We start from the raw sequence: 26,995 nt of genomic DNA, 5'->3' as shown, positions 1-26,995 counted from the left end.
CTTCGCTCATAAAAATTAAAATAGCATGCATGAATATTTTTTTCCCTTTATTATCATCAATTAAGATTAAGCTTCCTTATCTTTTTTTCAGAAAAATAAATACACGATTATTCCTATTTACTTTTCTCCCCACGAGGGCACAGTTAGACGACACAAGGTCAGTTTTTAATGTGGGGAAAAAATCCAGCTCCTCAAAAAGGGGCACTCTGGATAAGAACAAAAATTTTAATTTTTTTTTTTTTTTTTTTTTTTTTTTTTACATGGAGTTCACCACTTATCAAGGCCCAATGGCCATTCAGGGATAAGGGTTATTGTGTGTACAGTAATCAACGGGATAGTGTAGCAATAGTATTGGAGAATTGATAAGGTGTCATTACTTAGGGGGGGGGGCGGTTCATCAGGAATTTGTTTGTGTTGAACTTGAAGACATCCAGGTTGAAGTCGGGAGGGAAACAGGCAAGTGGAACAGAGTTCCACAGGCGTGCAGTTCCAAGAAAGAAGTTTTGTTCATGGAATCTCTCAGTCATGAAGGATTTCTCCTCTCCACTGACTAAAGACAGAAAAGATGAAGTGCTGCATTAGAACAGATACTACACTGTGATCTTGGCCCAAAGAGAATAACGAAGGTCTGAAAACTGATTTTGAAGCCATCACCAACGCCAAAGGTGTGTTCATCTAGTGAAATTGACAAGACAAGTTTTGAAGTTGTAAGTCATTAGTTTTCGAAGAGGTGTTCTCTGTTGGATAGCCGATCTGTAAAAATCTTGAATCACAAAAGTTTTTTTTTTTTTTTACATAGGCATCACCACTTATCAAGGCCCAGAGGCCACTCAAGAATAAGGGTTAAAGAGTGTACAGTAGTCAATTGGATAATATAATAATCGTTAGTAATGGAAATTTGGTAAATTTGTTAACTTAAGTTGAACGGCTCTTCAAGAACTTGTTTACGTTAGACTTTAAGACAACCATATTGCATTGCTGACGAAAAATAGTTTCCCCATAGAAATCCTGAAGAGCAAAGTTCTTTCTCGTTTGAAGAATGAAAAGTATGTGCAGAATTCTAAAATATCCAATATGTTTTTTTTTTGGGGTGGGGGGGGGTCCAGTTTCTGATTGGTTGACAGCAGAGCATCTTTCCATTTGATTGGTCAGTTCCTATCATATCATGGAATCTATGAGATCTGCAGCAGAAAACACTTTACCCACCAAAATGTTTGTGTTTATGATAAAAACAAGTACTTTTTCAGAACAAGGAGTTTGCCAAAGTAGGACAATCAATTCTTCCGGACGAACTCTCACCAGATCGACATGTTTCACTGGAAGTTGCCACTGCAATATTTGAGAGTGGCAAGATGACAAAACGGATTTTTATTTTTACAAAGGGGTTACCGCATATCAAGGTCTGGAGGCCACTCAAGGACAAGGGCTAATGCAATGGTTCTCAACCTTTTTTACTCGTGGACCCCTTTTCATCTTGGTGAACCCCTTCATAACTATTAGTCATAACAATCTATTTTACACTCATGTAAATTTTGTGGCTTTAATAATCAAAGAAATATTATATAATTAAGCTTTATTTTTAAATGAAAACTAATTTAATGAAAATAAGGTATTCTACAACAACTATAATAATTATGATAATAATGATAAGTAATAATAATAATAATCTAAATTAGAGTGAAAATTCTTTACCAATATCTTGTATTACAATATTACAATGTTTCTTCCATCGTCAAGCCGATAGAGATCAGACAGTAGAAATTAAATTTTTAATAATAAAAACTATTCTGAGTTGGTTTTCTTCATGGGCCACCAAAATATCGTTGTGGACCCCCATTCTGTTATGTTTTGCCCGTGGACTCGCAAAAATATTCCATGGACCCCGGTTGAGAACCCCTGGGCTAATGTGTGTATTGTAGTCATTGGGGCAGTTTCATAATCGTTTGTAATGGTAATTTGGTATAATTAAATTATTTACGAGGACGGTTCAATCATCAGACAATGCTCACCTAGAATTGTACGTGTTTTTCATTTCTCAACAAATAAAAAAATGTTAATGCGCACACAAAGATGTCCATGGTGGATGGGAAAATGCACATAATATTGTCTGGCTTGGGTGGAGTATTTTGCCGTTTCTGCACATATAGTAAGAAACAATGTTGTGATAAGGATTGTATCAAATCTGGATTCGTATTCTTGCAGATACACTGGAGATTTGTGAACAGGAGTTACATCTTAAGAATCGAGAGAAGAGATTATGGTATTCGTAAAAGTGTAATACAAGAGCTGATTACAACAGAAGATAACAACATGCATCCTTTGCACAATCTCCATTTGACACCATATTCAACTGAGGTTGTTGTGCTGGAGAGGTAGGGGGAAAAAAACAAACAAAAAAAAAACAAAACAAAGGATGACAAAAATGAAGTAGGTTTAGTGAGTAATAAAAGCACTTATCAATAGACAATGGATAGGAAATTGTTCTTAATGCAGACCAAGAGAAATAAGGGTCGGGTTTAAATTAGGGTGTGAGGAGCGACCAAATGACCAATAGGAAGAGAACGATGGACTAAGAATCAAACAATGCACCTGTGGGTATTTTCAGGAGAGGGTTACTGCGAATTAGGGAAACAATAGCGATGACAAAGTTAAACATAACGACAGTGAGTTTTTACAACAGTTGTGAGTTCAGGGTTGAGTTGGATGCTTAAACAGTCAGAGTTTGTATATGGCTTGAAGCCGATGGAGGAGATCAACTGATGATAGTAGATGCACCCAGCCTCGACAGGACGTAGATGTTGGCCTTAGCACATAGAGGGTTGATGAGGACACATCCGCTTGCCTGTTTCCCTCCCAACTTCAACCTGGATGTCTTCAAGTCCAACACAAATTCCTGATGAACCGACCCCCTAAGTAATGACACCTTATCAATTCTCCAATACTATTGCTACACTATCCCATTGATTACTGTACACACAATAACCCTTATCCCCGAGTGGCCATTGGGCCTTGATAAGTGGTGAACTCCATGTATAAAAAAAAACAAACACACACACACCCATAGTCCAACCGACATATTTGAAGCATCGGTGTCTGTATTTTTCTTGCATTGTGTTTTATTTTTCTACTTTTAGACCCGTGCGTCCTCAGCGATGGTCACCAGTGTGAAAAAGAGGACGACAAGACCGATGAAAGAAGGCGAACAAAGCCATGACACGCAACGTTTGGGGTAGGCAACTTGTCAGTGGGGCCACATAGTTTTGGTTGAAGTTTCAAAATCTGATTCCATGCCACGAGTACTACTGGTTACTTGTCTTGGTCGGAGACGAAGCTAGATGCCTTAAATTGGGTGACTCGGGCCTTACTGGAGCAGGCCAAAGTGCAAACATAAACTAGAGTCAAAGAGGAAATGTCACTTAACTAGGAGATGGCTAATCCAACTTGGTTATGATGGAACCTCAACTACTAGTAACATTGCAAAGGTAATAATTGTCTATCATCATGATACCAAGTTGTAAGTATCAGGAATATTTATATCATGAAACCGTTTCTTGTTTTTATGCTATTTGTTATATAGTTTCAGACTCTTTCAAAAAGAAGCACCTTTCAACAATTTTAAAATCTGTTTCTTAAGCACTTTCATTTAGGCAGTAATTCGCATGGAAAATTACATCATAAAATTGTTTTTTTTTAATTTTTTTTTATTTTTTATTTTTTTTTTTTAGTTTATTTGTTGCCTAGCTTCTGCCTGCAGGCATAAGCATCTTTCAACAGCTTAATTATGAAATCTAAAAGGAAAAATGTGTGCGTCTTGTAAAAACTTCCAGACACGTCGGAATGTGATAAAATCAGTATCGTTTTAAAGCTCGGTCTCTCGGACAACAAATATCGAAAAATTGGTCAAAAACAATTTCTTCACCTTCAACTGAGCCGTTTTTTTTTTTTTTTTTTTTTTTTTTTTAATGTTTGCGAATTACGGTTTCATGATGGACGCATCAGCTAAGATGTTAGGTTCTTTTTTTTTTTTTTTTACCTTTTCCTCCTTTGCGTTACGGGGTTGATCCTGCCTGCCTCCTACCACTTTAAAAAAAAAAAAAAAAAAAAAAAAACACCTCTTTCCACTCGGGTTGCCTACTGTTATTTTGACCCCCCAGGGTTCCTTACAACACCACCTCTCTCCACACCTTACTGTGACACTTATATGGTGAATTTCTATCAATATTTTGTTAATTTGGTGTTAATGCAGAGAGTGATCATCCGCGCTATTTTTTAAATCGTATTTCCAAGTTTAACGATATGTTTTTTTTTTTTTTTATTCAATTGTAAGATTAAAAATACAGAACAGATAAAAAAACACCCTCCACATGTTAAGAATGGCTTTTGAAATAACATTATTTCAGCATGGATCACTCACTGCACGAGTGCACGAGTATCGTTAATTTTTCCACCTTTGAACCATTATCAACGCTCTGAAGACAGCATGCTTTCGTCGGCCATTTTGATTGCCCGTTTAACTTACGTACTCGACACTAATTGTCTTTCGAACTGAATAAACGCCTAAAATTCCGTTAAAATACACAAAACTTATCTAGGTTAGAGTAATTTATCAGTGCACGCACGCCTTTAATATTTGTGTATTTGAATTTTTGGCCCCCTTTTTTCTCTGCTAAATACCCTCCCCCCAATTTTTCGTAAAAATTTACTTTTAATTATAAATACTTTTCTACTCGATGAAGTTTCGTAATTTTTGACATGACAAGTAAGTACTGCTGTTAGAGGACCAGGACCACCCAAAGACTTTAAGAAGTTAATCACGAGGAGGTTAAAAATAAGAAAATACACATCCCTAACTTCCTCATTTTAAGAACGGCTTTCGGAATCAACACTCTTTGTAGATTAGACAACCAGTCAGTACTGGTTGTCTTGTTGACCACATTAACTGTCCTCGGGTGGTCCCCCAGGGCACTTTCATCAAAACATGTTAAAAAAATTGATCTGTCAACTATCTTAACTAGTACCAAATAAAATTGTGGTTCTGTTAGAGACCTAGTTGAGCCTCGATAATCGCTCAAAAATCGAAAATTAAAACACTAGTAAAAAGCATACCCAATAAATATCACCAATTGTTCGAAACTGTAATATTCTACCACTATTTTGGGTATTATTATACAAACACCGTGACAGCGTTAGGGTTAGGGTTTAGGGTTAGGGTTAATTCGCTGTCACGGTGTTTGTATAAATTTACCCTATTTTGTTTATTTTTCGATTTTTGAACGATTGAGGTTCCAAACTAGCTGTAATTACAGCACCAATTTTTTGTTTTAAATCTACAAACTACTTTTCTTAAAAACAAAAAAACACTTCAAAATAAACACACAAAAAAAAAGAACTTATCCAAGTACGTAGAAGAGAGACTTATATTGCCTTTGACAACATTTATTTGTTATAAATTTATTTATTTTTTTTGCTATTCTACTGCATAGCCAAATTTTCTTGCGTTCGGTAACAGTTATTTGTTCAATATATATATGTATGTATATATTTTGCACTCCTTTTGCGTTGTTAAATATAATGCACGTTTAGCAACAAATATATATTGAAAATAAACCACGTTGTATTTATTATTGTTCTTAAAAAAAAAAAAATACTACCTACTAATGTTCTTTTTTGTAAAAACATTTTTTCGAAAAACTCCATAGCTTTTTTTTAATTTGAATTGAAATTCTTTCTTACCTTAAAATGTTGATCACGATAGGAACCTAAAGCAACAGAACTGGTATTTTTCCTCGGATTCTCAAGAATGTCGAGAGAAAATTTAACAGCAGACATGTTGGAAGGGATGCACTCTATCAACCGGAAGGAAAAGTAGGGTACGTGAGAATAGTAGATTCGCAGTCGGTACTGAGCAACATTTAAATTACAATTTTTATTTTTATTTTATTTTTTTTGCGTTTAAATAATTCAATAAAATATCATATTATTTTAATTTATTGATAAAATCAGATATATATTTTGCAAAAAAAAAAAAAAAAATAACAACTTGATTTGAGCTTCAAAAAAGTTTGCTTCATCACGATCTCCGTAAAGCAGGCCTGTCCAAAAAGTCTTGTTTATCTGCTGACGTCATAATTGTTGGTAATAAGTCACGATTACCCAGATAAACAAGGCGCTTCGAAAAGAGCGGTTACACACTACAATTAGACATATGAGAGTTGTAATTTTTCTCTGTAATTATTTAAACTTAAGTAATTGTTTGATATTTAAAAAAAAGGATACTGCTGGTTTTGCCGATATATGGGCATTGCTTGAATAAAATTGTTTTCGCAATTAAGATTATAAACGGATTTTAGCATTTAAAATCCATGAGAAAACGCAAGGTTTGTTTACTTTCAACGCAGAAACAACGCATTTTCTTTTTTTAATTATTTCTTCTTTCTTTTCTTTAAATATTTTTTTTAAATATTAATCTCCCTTCATAATGACCCCGCTAATTAATTCCCTAATAGTAGCCCCCTGCTTCAAAGTGGCACTGTGCCTTGTTTGGGGTGAAAATTGAAAAAAAAAAAAAAAAAAAAATTATTGAATAACGTTCAGTTTCAGTATGAATCGTGTCCCTTATCTTTCTTTCTTTTTAAATTCATTTTAAAAAAAAAGTCTTCTAATGCTTAAAAGATAAAAATACGGCGCTTCTACACTATTGGGACGAGATTTTGTTGGCGATAAATGGAGTTTTCAGATAAAAACAAAGGCTTCAACTGATGTTTTTTGTCAATTCTAATAAGTTACAATGGTAGCTTCCAAATTATGCAGTCGAAATTACCTGAATATTACTGAATTATTAAAAAAAAAAAAACAACAAATTTTATCATGGTAGCAGGTAAAAAATTACCGTCGTCTTGTTTAAATCGAAACGGAAAATTACCTCATTTTTTAACTCTCCTGTGTCTTACAATCGTTTTCATCAAATTCTATTTTTTATTTTCTTTAATAATTTTCTACTTTATCGATTTTCGTAATTTTTGGATATAATCACCTTAAGAAATATGAGGAATACGTAGATACCATTGTTTTCATGTGAAATTCAGTATTATGATTTCCGAAATTTCGTCCCAATAGTGTAGAAACGCCAAAAATTCATTATCGACAGATCTTGCTTTTTACCACGTGTATGACGTCATTTTTCAGTGAAAATGCCTGTCTGCTTTACGGAGGTCGTGATTTGACCCAAGTAGTCAGCAGAGAGAGTGGGCAGATAACTCTTTGTCCTAAAATCAACCAGATTCTTGGAAGTATGTTATCTTTTTCTCGCTCCATGCATTTTTATTATATTATCTCATTTTATATATATATATGTATTTTTTAAATTAATATTTATTGTTTTCTTTTTTTTAATTATTATGTCTGAACTTTTCTGTTTAATTTATTTCGATTTGATGTTTCAGTAATTCCATTTACCCTCTCCTGTGGAGATGGGCCCGCATCTCCCTTTTTTTTCCCCCCTTCATCTCATAGTGAATCGGCGATTATTATATGATTTTCTCCTTAACCGTTAATATTCGTCGTCCGTTATTTATTTATTTATTTTTTTTGTTTGTCTTATATTTTCAACCCCTTTTTAATATATGATGTTCTTATTGCTTAAAACTGTTAATTTGACGTGAAATAATGATTAAAATCGATCATATATGATTTTTAAAGGGAAGGTTTTTTTTTTTAATGCAGTTTCAAAGGCTCCAACCATATTTCATTTTTTTTTTTTTTATATTAAATTGTTGAATTTTACAAAAATATTTAAATTATATTTCATATTTGGGTAATAAAACCATTAAAAATCTTTTTTTTTTCTTTTTTTTTTAAGAAATTACAGATTTTTCTGATATGCGCGCCATGTAAAATTATAGACAATTTTAATTTTTCAGTTTTAATAAATTAAAAACTTTGAAGGCCTTTTATAACCTTTTAAAAAGGTGCTTATGCACTTATGTTACCGCGCTATTTGTTTTTTAATTTTTTTTTTAATGGTATTTTCAAGTTAAATTCAAGTTTTACGATATCCTTTTTAAATTATTAGGTGAAAGTACAAAATAGTTAAAAAAAAAAAAAAAAAAAAAAAAAACCTCCCTCCACATGTTAAGAATGGCTTTCTGAATAATAACGTTGTGACCCTAGGGTCAAGATCAAAGTAGTATCTGTTCTTCAGATGTTACACTTCAATTTCTTGTTTTCTGTTAGTGGAAATGAAATCCTTCACGACTGAGACAATTTTAATTTTTTTGTTCCTTTTCTCCACATTAAAAAACGACCCTGGTGTCTAACTCTGTCCCGTGGGGAGGCATTGTAAATAGGAACATAAGTGTATAAAGTCCCAAAATAGATGCAAGCCTTTCCGCAAATAATCACTTGTTTATATACGGTCATTTCGATATTTTAAAAATCATATTCTGCAATTTAAAATGCAACGAAGTAAAAATAAAATTTAATATAGATTTTTTTTTGTTTGTTTTCTTTTTACAAAGACGACTTAGATATTTTCTTTTAATGTCGGAAGTAAAAACACATGCACTTTAAGATCCAAATTTAAAACTTGGTAACAAAATATACAAAAGTACTTTCTCTTTCTTAAAAATGCTATTAAATTAAAGTAGAAGAGTAACTTATCTTGCCTTTGGTAACATTTTTTTTTAAATATATATTAGTGTTGGGACGATTAATCGGAAAAAAATCCTGCATATTTTCCGATGCCAGAAACGATTCTTTTAAATGTATATATTTTTTTTTATTTAATTTTGTTTAAAACATACTCTTTCATTGCTGGTGGTAATAATAAATATTGATTTTTAAACTACCAGTAAAATTAAAATACGTAGAGACAAGTTTATTTTTACATTTGACAAAATATCTGCGCATTTTACACGTACTTTTATTTATTTATTACGATAACCGAGAAAAAAATTAGCAACTTTAGTTAAATATTCAGAGATTTTAAAGAATCGGAATCGGGAAAAATATTGGAATCGTCCCATCACTAATATGAGTTGTAAAAAAAAAAAGTTTCATCGCGCGTAGCTGGCCTGAAGCGAGGTTGATATTACCATTTAGTAAATGGTAATATCAACCGTACCTCGATCTATTGTAAAACAACCCAATTTTGGGTACTTGTGCAGTTTAATCAAGACCTTAAAAAATGAAAATATCGAAAAAAAAAGTTTAAATTGGACGTATCCGTTATGGAATGAAGTTCTCCGAAAAAAAAATTTTCATCAAGTAGTTTTTGTTTTACAGCGAAAAAACAATTTGTTATGATACCGAACAAAAGGTTTGATTTTTTAGGAAGAAAAGCTAGTATTAAAGATGTGGAGGGAGTGTCGGCGCTTTAACTGGAGTTATTTCCCCGTGGCGTTTGTAAAATCGAAACAAAAATTTTTAAAAAAATCCAAGATGTCTGTCTTCAACGTGCTGTCATAAAAACATGTTCTTTCGCTGGAAAACAAAAACTACTTGATGAAATTAAGTGATTTTTTTTTTTTTTTTTTGGGAGATCTTCAGTTCAAAACGGATACGTACAATATAAGCTTTTTTTTTTTTTTTTTTTTTTTCGATATTTTCATTTTTTAATGTCTTGATTAAACTGTACAAGTACCCAATTTTGTTATACATATAAATAATTTGGGACGCCCCAAATGAATACATCCGTAAGATTTAATGGTAAATGTCGATATCGGAATACCCTAGCCAAAAGCACCGCTTAAAAATCGTCCGCGTCCATCAAACTTAAACATCGAATCGGAAACTCAAAAACAAAATAAAACAAACTTTATTTTTATTATGTATTTCCCGTTATTATTTTAGTAAGAACGAATTACTATTTCGTTATCTTTCTTACTAAAATGAAATAAAATTATTAATGCGTACTTGAATAAAATTCATTGAAAATGAAATAAATAACACACGTATATCTGTACGTGATGTTGCGAAGCTAATCAAAAACCTTGATTCGAGTAAAGCAACTGGCCCTGATGGTATTCCAATTATAGTACTCAAAAAACTTCAACCTGAATTAGCGCCCATACTTACAAAACTGTTTAAACGTTGTCTTAAGGAGAATAGTTTCCCATCTCCCTGGAAAATCTCATCAGTATGCCCTGTATTTAAGAATTCAGGTGATCGCTCATCCCCCTCTCAGTACAGGCCAATAAGTCTCCTGTGCGTCATGAGTAAGTTGCTAGAATCTGTGTTAAATACAGAAGTAATCAAACATCTCAACAAAAATAACCTTCTTAGTGACACTCAATATGGTTTCCGTTCTGCTAGATCTACAGCAGATGTCCTTACAGTTATATCGCATAGGATTAGCAAATCTCTCGATGGTGGCAATCTTTCTAGGGCAATTGCTCTTGACATATCTAAAGCCTTTGATAGGGTATGGCATAAAGGTTTACTTCATAAGATCGCTAGCTATGGTATAGCTGGAAAAGTCTTCTCAATTATTAAATCATTTCTTTCTGATAGGTTCATAAGAGTAGTAGTTGAGGGGCAAAAATCAGAAGCTCACAGTATTAATGCCGGTGTCCCTCAGGGATCCATCCTGGGCCCAACTCTTTTCCTGATCTACATTAATGATCTTCCAAATCATATCCTTACATCATTTGTAGACATTTATGCTGACGACACTACCATTTATGGTAGCACATCTAAGACAGTAAACGACCAAGTTTTCTCCAATTCTCTCTCCTCTGATCTTGAGCACGTAGTACAATGGGGAAAGGAGTGGCTGGTTACTTTTAATGCATCTAAAACCAAGCTTCTCTCTTTACATCATCAACATTCTAATTCACATTTGTCATCAATTGAAATGAATGGCTCTCGTCTTCAGGAGGCCTCAAGTTTTGACAAGCTTCTGGGCTTGACCATTACTCCTGATCTTAAATGGAACACGTATATCAAATCTGTTGCCAAGGCCGCTGGAAAAATGGTGGGATCTTTCTATCGATCCAGTAGATATCTCACTGCTGATGCTATTCTCTACCTATATAAGAGCCAGGTACGTCCAAGGATGGAATACTGTTGCCACATCTGGGCAGGAGCTGCTAGAAAGGACTTGTTCTGCCTTGATAGAGTTCAAAATAGACTTCGTAGCCTCGTAGGAGATGTCCTTTTCTCCTCCTTGCAACCTCTATCTCACAGAAGAGATGTTGCGAGTTTGTCTCTGATGTATCGTTATTTTCATGGAAAGTGTTCAACTGAGCTTCAATCTATGGTCCCCCCTCGCCAAACTTTCACAAGAAACACTCGTCTAGCTGTAAACACTATCAATAATTTCCCCCACTCTTTATCTGTGCCTAAACCTAAACGTAGATTCCATGAACAAAGCTTCTTTCTTAGAACTGCACGCCTATGGAATTGTCTTCCGTTTTCCTGCTTTCCGGCTGACTACAATATGGTTGTGTTCAAGTCTAAAGTAAATAAGTTCTTGATGAGCCGTTCCATATAAGTTATTAAATTTACCAAATTTTCATTACTAATGATTACTATATTGACCAATTTCTACTGTACACTCTTTAACCCTTATCCTTGAGTGGCCCCTGGGCCTTGATAATGTGGTGATACCTTTGTAAAAAAAAACAAAAAAAAAAACACGACAAATAAGTAATAAATAAGAATTATGTGATCTTGACCCAAAGGCCAAGGAATAAAGATCTCCCCAAACTTTCAATTAAATGAGAATTTGTTAAAAAATTTTAAAGCCATGACTTTTTATTTGACAGTTTAAAGGCTTTACCTATTTCATTTATTTTTTGTAACCAAAGCAATTTTAATTGTTTGTTAATAGTTACTTCGTGGCTCTTCAAATTACTCCAAAAAGGTGATCCTCTCATGTCGGCCATTTATCTGTTTCTCGCGTAACATTCGACACTGTTTGTTTTGTTTTTTAAATGAATAAACGCTTTAAAATTAATATAAGTTAAAGCACTGGACACTTTTCAGCTAGGTAGAAGAGTAACTGATGTTGCCTTTAGTAACATTTATTATATGTTTTTATTTATTTTATTTTTTTTATCATATTTGCTTGTCTATAGTAAAATATGGCCGAAAGAAAATAATTATTTCAATTGATCAACAGTTTTAAAATTGGCGCTTGTTAAGAAAGTCAACAGATCGACTTTTTAAATATATCGTTTTAAGCAAAAACAATATTACATACTTAATTGTCATGTCGAAAATAGTAATATATCCAAAAATTCCGAAAATTAATTTAGTAAAACAACTGCTATTGTGCTTTTTAGTAAAAAAAAGAAAAGAAAAAAAGGGCACCTGTATGACAGTGGCAGATTAGCAACAGAGTGTTCGACCCCTGTTCTTCGAAAGATAAATGACATCCAGCAACCATTATGTGAACCTCAAATATAAACAAGTGTTTATGATAACGCAAAAATATATAACGAAATAAATAAAAAAAAATATATAACGAAATAATTAACAAAAGTATATAACGAAATAATTAACAAAAGTATATAACGAAATAATTAACAAAAGTATATAACGAAATAATTAACAAAAGTATATAACGAAATAATTAACAAAAGTATATAACGAAATAATTAACAAACGTATATAACGAAATAATTAACAAAAGTATATAACGAAATAATTAACAAAAGTATATAACAAAATAATTAACAAAAGTATATAACGAAATAATTAACAAAAGTATATAACGAAATAATTAACAAAAGTATATAACGAAATAATTAACAAAAGTATATAACGAAATAATTAACAAAAGTATATAACGAAATAATTAACAAAAGTATATAACGAAATAATTAACAAAAGTATATAACGAAATAATTAACAAAAGTATATAACGAAATAATTAACAAAAGTATATAACGAAATAATTAACAAAAGTATATAACGAAATAATTAACAAAAGTATATAACGAAATAATTAACAAAAGTATATAACGAAATAATTAACAAAAGTATATAACGAAATAATTAACAAAAGAATATAACGAAATAATTAACAAAAGTATATAACGAAATAATTAACAAAAGTATATAACGAAATAATTAACAAAAGTATATAACGAAATAATTAAAAAAAGTATATAACGAAATAATTAACAAAAGTATATAACGAAATAATTAACAAAAGTATATAACGAAATATTTAACAAAAGTATATAACGAAATAATTAACAAAAGTATATAACGAAATAATTAACAAAAGTATATAACGAAATAATTAACAAAAATATATAACGAAATAATTAACAAAAATATATAACGAAATAATTAACAAAAATATATAACGAAATAATTAACAAAAGTATATAACGAAATAATTAACAAAAGTATATAACGAAATAATTAACAAAAATATATAACGAAATAATTAACAAAAGTATATACTGAAATAATTAACAAAAGTATATAACGAAATAATTAACAAAAATATATAACGAAATAATTAACAAAAGTATATAACGAAATAATTAACAAAAATATATAACGAAATAATTAACAAAAGTATATAACGAAATAATTAACAAAAGTATATAACGAAATAATTAACAAAAGTATATAACGAAATAATTAACAAAAGTATATAACGAAATAATTAACAAAAATATATAACGAAATAATTAACAAAAGTATATAACGAAATAATTAACAAAAGTATATAACGAAATAATTAACAAAAGTATATAACGAAATAATTAACAAAAGTATATAACAAAATAATTAACAAAAGTATATAACGAAATAATTAACAAAAGTATATAACGAAATAATTAACAAAAGTATATAACAAAATAATTAACAAAAGTATATAACGAAATAATTAACAAAAATATATAACGAAATAATTAACAAAAGTATATAACGAAATAATTAACAAAAGTATATAACAAAATAATTAACAAAAGTATATAACGAAATAATTAACAAAAATATATAACGAAATAATTAACAAAAGTATATAACGAAATAATTAACAAAAGTATATAACGAAATAATTAACAAAAGTATATAACGAAATAATTAACAAAAGTATATAACGAAATAATTAACAAAAGTATATAACGAAATAATTAACAAAAGTATATAACGAAATAATTAACAAAAGTATATAACGAAATAATTAACAAAAGTATATAACAAAATAATTAACAAAAGTATATAACGAAATAATTAACAAAAGTATATAACGAAATAATTAACAAAAGTATATAACGAAATAATTAACAAAAGTATATAACGAAATAATTAACAAAAGAATATAACGAAATAATTAACAAAAGTATATAACGAAATAATTAACAAAAGTATATAACGAAATAATTAACAAAAGTATATAACGAAATAATTAAAAAAAGTATATAACGAAATAATTAACAAAAGTATATAACGAAATAATTAAAAAAAGTATATAACGAAATAATTAACAAAAGTATATAACGAAATAATTAACAAAAGTATATAACGAAATATTTAACAAAAGTATATAACGAAATAATTAACAAAAGTATATAACGAAATAATTAACAAAAGTATATAACGAAATAATTAACAAAAATATATAACGAAATAATTAACAAAAATATATAACGAAATAATTAACAAAAATATATAACGAAATAATTAACAAAAGTATATAACGAAATAATTAACAAAAGTATATAACGAAATAATTAACAAAAATATATAACGAAATAATTAACAAAAGTATATACTGAAATAATTAACAAAAGTATATAACGAAATAATTAACAAAAATATATAACGAAATAATTAACAAAAGTATATAACGAAATAATTAACAAAAATATATAACGAAATAATTAACAAAAGTATATAACGAAATAATTAACAAAAGTATATAACGAAATAATTAACAAAAGTATATAACGAAATAATTAACAAAAGTATATAACGAAATAATTAACAAAAATATATAACGAAATAATTAACAAAAGTATATAACGAAATAATTAACAAAAGTATATAACGAAATAATTAACAAAAGTATATAACGAAATAATTAACAAAAGTATATAACAAAATAATTAACAAAAGTATATAACGAAATAATTAACAAAAGTATATAACGAAATAATTAACAAAAGTATATAACAAAATAATTAACAAAAGTATATAACGAAATAATTAACAAAAATATATAACGAAATAATTAACAAAAGTATATAACGAAATAATTAACAAAAGTATATAACAAAATAATTAACAAAAGTATATAACGAAATAATTAACAAAAATATATAACGAAATAATTAACAAAAGTATATAACGAAATAATTAACAAAAGTATATAACGAAATAATTAACAAAAGTATATAACGAAATAATTAACAAAAGTATATAACGAAATAATTAACAAAAGTATATAACGAAATAATTAACAAAAGTATATAACGAAATAATTAACAAAAGTATATAACGAAATAATTAACAAAAGTATATAACAAAATAATTAACAAAAGTATATAACGAAATAATTAACAAAAGTATATAACGAAATAATTAACAAAAGTATATAACGAAATAATTAACAAAAGTATATAACGAAATAATTAACAAAAGAATATAACGAAATAATTAACAAAAGTATATAACGAAATAATTAACAAAAGTATATAACGAAATAATTAACAAAAGTATATAACGAAATAATTAAAAAAAGTATATAACGAAATAATTAAAAAAAGTATATAACGATATAATTAACAAAAGTATATAACGAAATAATTAACAAAAGTATATAACGAAATAATTAACAAAAGTATATAACGAAATAATTAACAAAAGTATATAACGAAATAATTAACAAAAGTATCTAACGAAATAATTAACAAAAGAATATAACGAAATAATTAACAAAAGTATATAACGAAATAATTAACAAAAGTATATAACGAAATAATTAACAAAAGTATATAACGAAATAATTAAAAAAAGTATATAACGATATAATTAACAAAAGTATATAACGAAATAATTAACAAAAGTATATAACGAAATAATTAACAAAAGTATATAACGAAATAATTAACAAAAGTATATAACGAAATAATTAACAAAAGTATCTAACGAAATAATTAACAAAAGTATATAACGAAATAATTAACAAAAGTATATAACGAAATAATTAACAAAAGTATATAACGAAATAATTAACAAAAGTATATAACGAAATAATTAACAAAAGTATATAACGAAATAATTAACAAAAGTATATAACGAAATAATTAACAAAAGTATATAACGAAATAATTAACAAAAGTATATAACGAAATAATTAACAAAAGTATATAACGAAATAATTAAAAAAAGTATATAACGAAATAATTAACAAAAGTATATAACAAAATAATTAACAAAAGTATATAACGAAATAATTAACAAAAATATATAACGAAATAAATAATAAAAAAATATAACGAAATAAATAACACAAAACTTCATAAAAATTCCCCAAATTACAAAAAAAAAGAAAAAAAAAGAAATGATCTTGTACAGGGTGGAATGATAAAATTGTCGTCATAAAGAAAACAACACTACAGTTTTATTTTTAAACTTTTATTTAAAATATCAATTCAGGTAACTTGATTATGTAGTAGAGCTGACATGTATTTAATGTAGCTGCCTTTTTGTTTAGATTCAGGCATAGAGAGAGAAAAGAAAATTATTGGCAGTTGTTGTTGCGAAACAATTTTTTGCTGCGAGACAAGTTTTTTGTTGCAAGACAATTTTTTGCTGCGAAACAATTTTTTGTTGCGAGACTAGTTTTTTGTTGCGAGACAATTTTTTTGTTGCGAAACAATTTTTTGTTGCGACAGTTTATTTAAATAATTATGTTATTCCGTTTGAACAAATGATAATATGGAAATAGTTTTCAACTATGACCAAACAATCAAATTTAGAAAGGGGGATCACTCATATTTTAATAATAAGATATATAATAAAAATTGTCTCCTTTGCAACTATTTCTTTTTCTGTACAAGTTTAAAAATGTGTAAACAAAACTTGCAAACTAAAATGACTTCATCTCATCCTGGGCAACGCCGGGTAGGTACAGCTAGTTGGTGTAATAATTTAACGTTTTCCTTTTGAACGTATTTCATTTTGATACTTGTGACAAGAATGTTTCAATGAAAGTAACTCTTACAGGGTGGAACGATAAATTTATCGCCCTAAAGAAAACAAACACTACAGATTTATTTTAAAACTTTTATTGAAAAAAATCAATTCACGTAACTTGATTATGTAGTAGGGCTGACATCTATCCAGTGTTTGTTTGTTTATTTTTGTGCGTGTTTACAAATGGGCTTTGAGAAGATATCGTTGTGCTTGTCACCCAGCTAAACGTTGCTTAACCGATGTATCAACGTCATGGCGTTTGTACTTAAATCTACGGGTGCTAAAAAAAATTTTGCTCACTTTTGAAACGTCATGTTTAAGACTCTTCTAGCTGCAACCACTGTCAACGGTTTATCTTGGTCTCTGTGCCTAAAACTAAACGTAAGCTCCATGAGCAAAGTTTCTTTCAGATAATTGTCCATCTGTGGAACACAATACTGAGGGGCTGCTTCTCAGATGACTACAACATGGTCACTTTCAAGTCCAATATAAACAAGTTCTTGTTGATCTGTCCTTTTAAATAATCAAATCCAACCAAATTTCTACCATTACTGATCATGGTGTTGTCTCACTGGGGCCTTGATAAGTGGTGACCCCTTTGTAAAAAAAAAAAAAAGAAGTCTGTATGTTCATCTATATAATTATAAAAGTTTGGACTGTCCAATCTTGATAGACAAGATGCAAGCATTGATGTCATGATAACCAGCTGTACTTAACAAAATCCACACTCCTTTCCACAATCCATCACATTAAGTACACACTTCAATCTTTGCTTAACTTGTAAACATTGTTTCAATCATGAATGAAACCATGTCTTAGTTTCAGTTTGGATTCTAGCTGATGGCACTCAAATTTTTATTTTTACTTTTAAAACTATGACTATTGGATACAATATAATCTATTATATCTATAAAAGTGAAATTGTCTCTGTGTGTCTGTCTGTGTACATTTCCCTAACAAATTACTCTGTCAATTTTCAGTCTACAAACTCGAGATTTGACATAAGGGGTATTGAGATTTGGGAAAATCTTTTTAATCGTTTTTCAGCCAGAAATTTACCTGTCAAGGGATCAAAGTTCAACGATTTGACCTTTGCAAACTCTACCAAACTCCTCTGCCAATTTTGGGTCTAAACGCTTGAAATTTGAAATGTATGTTCCTTGGACATGGATCAAACATTTCAACTGGATTTGAACCCAAAATAAATGTTAAGGGGTCAAAATTGGGATCAAAGTTAAAAAAAATTTGACCTCAGCCAATTTTTGATCTAAACTTTTGAAATTTTACATAAAGTGTAGTCAGACATAGGGCAAGCTTTTTAATCAGTTTTTGGCTGAAAATTTGGCTGCCAAGGGGCCAAAGTTGAAAGAGTTGACCTTTGCAGACTCTGCCAAACTCTTCCACAAATTTTGGGTCGAAACACTTGAAATTTTAGATGTAGGTTATCTGAACATGAGTCCAACTTTTTGATATATATATATATATATATATGTGCAAAAAAATTATGAACAGTATATAGGGACCGAGCAAAGCCGGGCTGAACTACTAGTATGAAATAATTTACTCTATAATCTGTCTATCTACTTATATATAAAAGGCATGTTGTCATTGTGAGTTCGTTCCTTATAGGCTCCAAAACGGCTGGGTCGATTTAAAAAAAAAAAAAAAAATTCACGCACATATATCGTATGTGCCTGGGAGTGTTTTTAGATAGGTTTTGTATCGGAATACCTCTGATAAGTATCAAAAATCGATAATCAAGGAAATCTGATTAAAGAAGAAACAGTCCAGTTTTAGTAAAAGTTAACACTTTTATTCAGCCTACCAAATTGCATTCAAAAAGTTTTATCACCACACAAGCAGAATGGTTCGACCTACAAAATCAACAGTAGGTTCTTTGATAAGACAGGCACGTTCAAAATGAACGCTTCTGTTTAGAGTATAGTTGGATCATTGTACTTGACTTTTGCATTTTAAACTTAATTCAAGTCATTATATAAAATTAAAAATAATTTCATAAAATCAACAGTCGGTTTTCTACATTGCAATGTAGACTACACTGAATTGTAGACTAAATCACTGCGGGGAGGCATGTGAAGCTTCCTCCCAGTGCACAGTGGTGGGTTCCAGACTAGAGCATGCAACCAATTTGATTGGTGAATGAGCTATTTCACTGATTTCGATGACAATAAAAGTATTAGAAGTGTGGAACATTTGTTAATCCTCTTTAAATCCCGAGCAACATCAGGTCGCCCTGCTAGTAAATACTAAATTTGCGTAAATTAAAATATTAGGTACATGCAAAATGAATGGCTGATCCCTAAAATACATAAACATTTTGACCCTCTCTTCATTTAAAAATTCACCAAAATTCAGGAAATCAACCAATTTCAATGAAATTTTCAGTATTTACCAATTAACAATCACAATATAATGCACCATTTTTTAAAAATTTTAAACAAAAAACACCTTTGCTAAAGTTAAAGTTTCAAGTATTAAAAAAAAAAAGATTCATAAGTTTGTTTTTATTATATAAATAAAACATTGTAGATGTTAAGAATAATAAAAAAAAATTTTTTTAATAAAATTTTTTTTTTAATATTTCAGGAACATTATGAAAAAAACCCTTAAAGTATGCGTTAATGAAATCAATATAACTTGACCAAAAATTAATTTCTCAAACCATCGATATTAGCATTAAATTATATATAGCTCATTCAATATTTTCACAAAAACAAAAAAATTCATGTGATTTTAATAAGAATTTTCACAAAAAATTCAAAATGTAATATTATATAATCTTGTAGGCATGATGGTGTAAACATTAGCGTAAGAAATTTTTTTAGTCCTGAAAATAAAATAAAAAAATTTTAAATTGAGATTCAGTATCACTAAGTAAAAAAAAAAAATATAAAAAATAGTATTATTTTTAATCTATATATCAATATGATATTGTGTGTGTTATTTTCTGTGTCACGTTTACATCCGGGTCGTTTAATTGTTATGTACTTCCATTTCTTGTAATAAACGATTTTACCAAAAATTCTTCATAAGTTTTGGTTTCGGTCTCGATTATAGCTGAAGAAGCTCAAGTTATATATATTCTTCATAAGTTTTGGTTTTGATTCAAGCTGATGCACTCAAATCATACGGATATATATTTCTTTTATTTTTGAAATCACAACTTTATAATATATGAGAATCGATAGAAAATTGACTCTGTATATATAGAGTATATATGCAAAATCTGCATACATTAAAATTTCATATTTAAGCATATTTTACGACCGGGCTATGTCAAGCGTCCCTGCTAGCTTAGATAAATACTTTTGCAGTTTTAACAAAAGAGCTACAATAATATCAGGGCGCCTCCATTTATGCTGAACATCTACAGAATGCCAACATCAATATATTGCATGTGAAAGAGTCCGCTGTGGAATTTCCACAAGTCCTGCTAGTAACAATTTTGACAAATATGGATGGGCAAAATAGTAACAAAAAACAAAAAGTAAACAGCCAGGATCTGAATCTTACTTGCCGTATTCTTTGTAATTATTAATAAATTGTTTTTCCTTATTGTTTCAATTAATACATTGTCAGTGTAATCAGTTGACTTTTTTCACACTTAAAATGCACTTTTACTTTATTTTAAAAAGAATCAATTTAATTCATCGAGTCATCGTGTAAATATTCTAATCAAACAAGCACTTCTTTTTTATTACAACAAAATAGGATTACCTAAATTAATGAATATTTTTTATATAACTTTCAGAAATTAAAGTATAACAATGGTTCAATTTTAAAATAAAATTGCATTTTTGACATTTTGGGTTTCCATAGAAATTCTTGTCAATTGTTAATTTAGCATTACAACACATTTAAGAATAAATTGAGTCATGTAAAAAATAAATATAAGCATTCCTTTTTATTCCAACAAAATAGGATTACCTCAATTAATGAATATTTTCATAATCTTAAATACAGAAATTAAGATATAATGGTTCAATTTCTGTATAAATTTAAAAATAAAATTGGAATTTTGACATTTTCGGCTTGTTTATTAGGATCTAGCGAAAGTTGATTTCTCTTACTAAACTTGCTTTTGGGGGATAATTATCAAATTTTTTTTTTTTTTTTTGTAAAAATAAGGTGTTTTTGTTTGTTCAGTATATGAAGACATTACTGATTATTTGTGAAATAGTTTCAGAAAATTTATACTTATCTTTCAAGGAGTTTTTGTAATTCATTTAACTTCCAAATTTAGCTGAATTTCTAAGTTTTCATAATTGTTGTGAAACCATTTTCCATAACGTTTTTTTTTTTTCACATATAAAAGTATATTAAAAATTAACTTTAGGCATTAATTTTTCAAACAGTATAAAAAATTATGCATTTTTATTATTTAAAAAGGATTAATTAATGAATATTTTTATAATCTTAAAAAAATACAGAAATTATAGTATAATGTTTCAATTTCTATATAAATGTAGAAATAAAATTGAATTTTTTACATTTTGGGTTTCCATAGAAATTCCTGTCAATTGTTATGATGAAGAGAAGGCTAATTTCTGTTATTAAACTCGCTTTTTGTGGATAATTAACCTTTTTTTTTTTTTTTTTTTTTTTGTAAAAACACTTTTTTTTTCTTTTTTTTTAATTCTGTATCCTAAAGCTTTACTAATTATCTTGGAAATTGTTCCAGAAAACTAATATTTATCTTTTAAGGAATTTTTAAAATTAATTTATTTAATTTTCAAATTTATCTGAATTTTGGAGTTTTCGTAGCATCAGTGAAAAAATATTTCATAATTTTTTTTCACGTGTAAAAATATATTTTCCTTTTTAAAGATTAACTTTAAGCTAAATTATGAAAGTTGGTTTTCAAAATCATGGGCCCTATTAGTTTTCACTATTAAATTTGGAGATAAATATATTAAAAAAGTAAATAAATATTCTAATTAAATAAGCACTTCATTTTTATTACAAGGTAATGGGTTATCTAAATTAATGAATATTTTTTATAATCTTCAAAAATACAGAAATCAATATATCTTAATGTTTCAATTCCTCTATAAATTTTAAAATAAAATTGACTTTTTGACATTTTCGTAGAACTTATGCTTGACATCTTTTCATTTGTTTTTATTGTGTGCTGATTAAGCTAATTTTTTTTTTTTTTTTTGTACAAACAAGGTGTTTTTTTTTTTATTTAATTCAATATCTTAAGACTTTACTAATTATCTTTGAAATAGTTCTAAAAAAAACGAATATTTATCTTTTTAATGGATTTTTACAATGAATTTATTTAACTTCAAAATTTAACTTTGTTAGTCTCCGATGTCGCCATAAAAACATTTTTCATGATAACATTTTTCACTTGCAAAAATATTTATTTTTTTTCCTTTTAGAAATTAACTTTCGGCTTTAATCGTTCGAATTCAATCAAATAGTAATCGGAAACTTACAAAAAATTATTATAAGCTGGCTTTCAAAACCATGTCCCCCTATCAATTTCCACCATTAAATTTCCCATACCTATAAAATATATTTATGTGTACTTTACGACCGGACAACGCTGGGCGCCCTTGCTAATTTTAATTTAAAATCCAGTTAGTATTACACATGTAAACTTGAAAAAGGTAAAACAAAACAATAACACGCTTGAAATATGTTGACATTATACTGAATAAGCAAAATCTCACGACATCAGGTCAAATTCAGTTGCTATCATATTTTGTTTTTGTTTATTAAGATAATGTTGACACATTTCAAGAATTTTATCAATTTTACATGCATAATACTAAATGGATTTTTAATCGAAATGATACCTTACTTGATAATGTACAAGAAAAACAGCAAAACCATTTCTAATGACTAATATTCTGCTCTAGCCGAAATGTTTAACATTTGCCAAAATGTAAACATGTAAAGTATCAAAAAATAACTTAAAATTCTATTTAAAAGTATTAAATTCACCAGAATGCATTTCACTTCTGTGTAAGCAAGTCGGATGTTTTAAATTCTTATTGAATGAAGGGAATGAATTACTTTCGTGACCCTTCAGAATTTGGAAGCATTTAAACTGTCGAATAGAAAGTTATTTGAATTGATTTTAAAATTTTTAGCAAAGCCTCATTAAAATAATAAGCTTTGTAACAGTTTGATTCAATTAATAAAAAATTAGTGAAAATTGGACTTAACATATTTCTTTTCAATAGCCAACAAAACAAAAGTATCAAATATATATACCAGTGATAACTAATGAATTTAACAAGGTTATTAAGAGTGCTCAATAAAAGAAGAGCAAGATATATTTTTATTAATATAAACAAGTTATATGGTTGCGAAACTGGACATGCTGATGTTTCGGACAAATGGTTGGTTAAAACCAGAAGTCCTTGTCAGGTGACTTAATAAATGATTGTTTTCCACAAAAGCCAGTCCTCAAAAAATAAATAATAACGGCTCCCTTGCTGAAGTTCATCCATTCTGATTGGCTGAATACTGAAAATGCTCATATTCTGATATTCGATTCTTATTAATAAACAAACAGTTACTAAAGGCAAGATAAGTTACTTTTCTACCTACTCTTTAGTAAAGATTTGATTCTTTGGTTATTTAGAACTTGTTTATATTGGATTTGAAAGTTTTGTTTTAATCAACAGACTTGATACTATTGTTTCAAAGAAAATAAACGCTAATAAAATAAGTTAAAACACAAAAAACTTTGTAGGCAGAAAAGTAATTTATCTTGATTTTGGTAACATTTATTTGTTATGTGTGTGTGTGTGTATATCTATAATATAAAGCTGAATGTCTGTGTGTGTGTGTGTGTGTCTGGTCATGAATAGGCTCCTATATGGTTGACTATTTTAAAAAACTGATTACATATAATGATAGAAGATGCATTGAGACACAGGAATGGGTATGTTTGATCTGGCAGAACGGTGGTTCATTAAAATTGTGGGGTCTGCGTTCGCGCCTGGTCCATAAAGTATGGAAATAAAAAAATTAAAAAAAACCGTTTACAAGTGCTTTTGATATAGATGTACATAAGAATACTTTAATAAGTATGTTTTAACTTAAATAGGGATGGTATAATAAAATTGTGGGGCCTGCGTTCGCGCCTGGCCTCCATAGAATGGAAATAGGCACAAACTTTAATAAAGACTTTTCATATCTATCTGCGTAAGTATACTTTGATAATTATGCTTCAGTTTGAAAAAATATGGTATAATAAAATTATGGGTGTTCGTTCGCATCTGACCTCCATAGAATGGAAATATGTCAGAAAGTTTAACAAGTTTTTTTTAATATAGATCCACAGAATATTGTGATAAGTTTTTCAGTGTGAACAGATATGGTATAATAAATTATGGGGTTTATCTATTTTATTTTTACTTTCATCATATTTTGCTTTGGTTTTGATACCTCCAAATTCGAAGCTATCTCTTTACAACCCTTCCTTTTCATAACGTATCATACTTTCATAAATCAGAGTCCATTTTCTGTAGGCTGTTTTTGAACCCAGTCAACGACGGGTACTTTTGCTAGTATATATATATATATTTTTTTTTCACCTGTTCATTAAAGAAGTCGGTGTTGCAATAATTAAATTTAACTTTCAAAATCATATTCAAAAATAATCTCCTATATAATAAAATAACTGCAGAAATTCCTCTCTGGACCAAAGTATCGTAGATTTACAACAACAGATGCCACATAAAAATTCAATACATCTAGCCTAATAGCCAATATATTCTTAGCTTTTGAGCATTTTTGACACATTTAATTGTGATAATAAAATGCTACATTGCATCCGTTGAGCAACACCATCACAATTGCAACAGAAAGTGTCCCACACTCCTCTCTAACTATTTAGTCCTAACACTGCTACCGGTTGTCACCGGAACCAATTCTACATTTTCCACATATACTGTGATTACACCCATCGTAATTGGCTCATAGACACATAGACATAACATAATCTTTCCGTTTCATAAATAATAATGGCTCCCTTGCCACAGTTCATCCATTTTGATTGGCTGAACACTGAAAATGCTCATATTCTGATATTCGATTCTTATTAATAAACAAACAGTTACTAAATTTTGAACATGGCGTCACTTAGGGACATGTTTTTTCGCACAGTATCAAGTTCACGCTTACATGATTAGATTATTATAGTCGTGTGTGTGTACGATACAAATCACTCTGATAGCTGCTTTAACCAAACTGAACCACAGCAACACGTGGCCAGTTTCAGCTATTTAAATATAAAATATTAACATTCGAGCAGTAATTATCGGAAAAAAAAAAAGGAACTAAAATAAAAATAGGCTAAAATTATTTTTATTTCTCATTAAATCATAGATGTTAAAAATAAAATGGTACTTATGTTACTGTGCTATTTTTTAATATTGTATTTAGAAGTTATTACAATCATGTTAGTGTGAGCGTGCGTACAATACAAATCATTCTATTACTTGTTTTAACCAAATTGAGCCACAGCAATACATGGCTGGATACAACTAGTTTAATATTAGAAAAAAAAGTGCAATACAATGATAGTAAGGATTTTCAGGTAACGCCAAATAAATTACAATTAACTTTTATTTACTTATCTTCCCACGAGGATAGAGGTGGACAGTCGATTTTTAATGCGTAGTGTGTGAGGGAGGGGAAGCTCCTCCAAAAGGGTCATTCTCAATTGAGATTAAAATAATAATTTCCCTCAGTCCAGAGAAGGATTTCTTCGCTAACCAAAAACAGCAGATACAACACCTTGATCCCAACTTGGAGACCCAGAGGCTAGTCTTAAAAGTATTTAAATTTGTGTTGGAAGGCTGCGATTTGATAACTTGATCTTAAAGCAACATTTCATTTTTATTTGTAAAAAAAAACAAAAACAAACAAAAACAAAATGTCATTTTATAATAGCCAACAAAACAAAAGAAAAAGTGGTAAAAAAAAAAACACCCCAATAAATATATAACAAATAAATGTTACCAAAGACAAGATAAGTTACTCTTTCTATCTCGATAAGATTTTAGTGTTTGAACTTATTTCAAAGCGTTTATTTACTTCAATACAAAAGTAGTGTCAACTTTGTTGAGATAGAACCAAAAATAAATAAATAAATAAATGGCGGTCTTGTTACATCCATATAGACTCTTGATAATCGCTAAAAAATCGAAAATTCAGCAAAATATTGACAAAACATTACATTTTCGTACAATTAGTCGCATTTATTGGGTCAGTTTCTATTACTATTTTGTTTAATTTTTTATTTTTGCACGATTATTAAGGTTCTAAATGGCTGTAACGAAACCGTCATTTTTTTTTTTGTTTTAATCAATAGACTTGATACTACTTTTATTTCAAAGAAAATAAACGCTAATAATAATGATAATAATAATGATGATAATGATAATAATGATAATGATAATAATGATAATGATAATAATAATAATGATAATAATAATGATAATAATGATAATAATAATGATAATGATAATAATAATAATAATAATGATAATAATAATAATAATAATAATAATAATGATAATGATAATAATAATATATAATAATAATAATAATGATAATGATGATGATGATAGTAATAATAATGATAATAAGTTAAAACACAAAAAACTTCTAGGTAGGTAGAAAAGTAACTTATTTTAGTCTTTGTAACATTTATTTGTTATATATTTTCACACTTGCGTTTCGTTGGCTATTGAAAAAAATATGTTAAGTCCTAACTTTCACTATTTTCAAACTTTGTTCGTGACAAAAGGTTTAACGGTGACAACACTAATAAATATCC

The 26,995-nt window shown here is 28.7% G+C and overlaps 2 protein-coding genes across 3 annotated transcripts in view; one reads left to right on the top strand and one right to left on the bottom strand.

Moving 5' to 3' along the window:
- The window catches only part of LOC145291228 (nuclear cap-binding protein subunit 2-like), a 17,021-nt gene extending 11,130 nt beyond the window's left edge, over window positions 1–5,891 (bottom strand). The window contains exon 1 of the mRNA XM_080136823.1: window positions 5,734–5,891. Within this exon, the coding sequence (XP_079992949.1) occupies window positions 5,734–5,829 (96 nt within the window). The 5' untranslated portion in view covers window positions 5,830–5,891. The remainder of the gene's footprint in view (window positions 1–5,733) is intronic.
- Window positions 5,892–6,229: 338 nt separating this feature from the next.
- LOC145291227 (GPI alpha-1,2-mannosyltransferase 4-like) overlaps window positions 6,230–26,995 on the top strand; it is a 31,232-nt gene continuing 10,466 nt past the window's right edge. Inside the window, exon 1 of one of the 2 annotated variants that reach the window (XM_080136821.1) lies at window positions 6,230–6,377. In XM_080136821.1, the coding sequence (XP_079992947.1) occupies window positions 6,363–6,377 (15 nt within the window). In that variant the 5' untranslated portion in view covers window positions 6,230–6,362. Of the gene's footprint in view, window positions 6,378–7,213; window positions 7,290–26,995 lie in introns of those variants that run through there. The other variant, XM_080136822.1, reaches the window with a different exon arrangement.

The sequence above is a fragment of the Euprymna scolopes genome, chromosome 12, assembly GCF_053919585.1.
Source record: "Euprymna scolopes isolate OS-2025 chromosome 12, ASM5391958v1, whole genome shotgun sequence".
NCBI classification, from domain to species: Eukaryota; Metazoa; Mollusca; class Cephalopoda; order Sepiida; family Sepiolidae; genus Euprymna; species Euprymna scolopes.
Note: the sequence above shows the minus strand (reverse complement) of the source record. Positions and strands in the feature narration are given on the sequence as shown.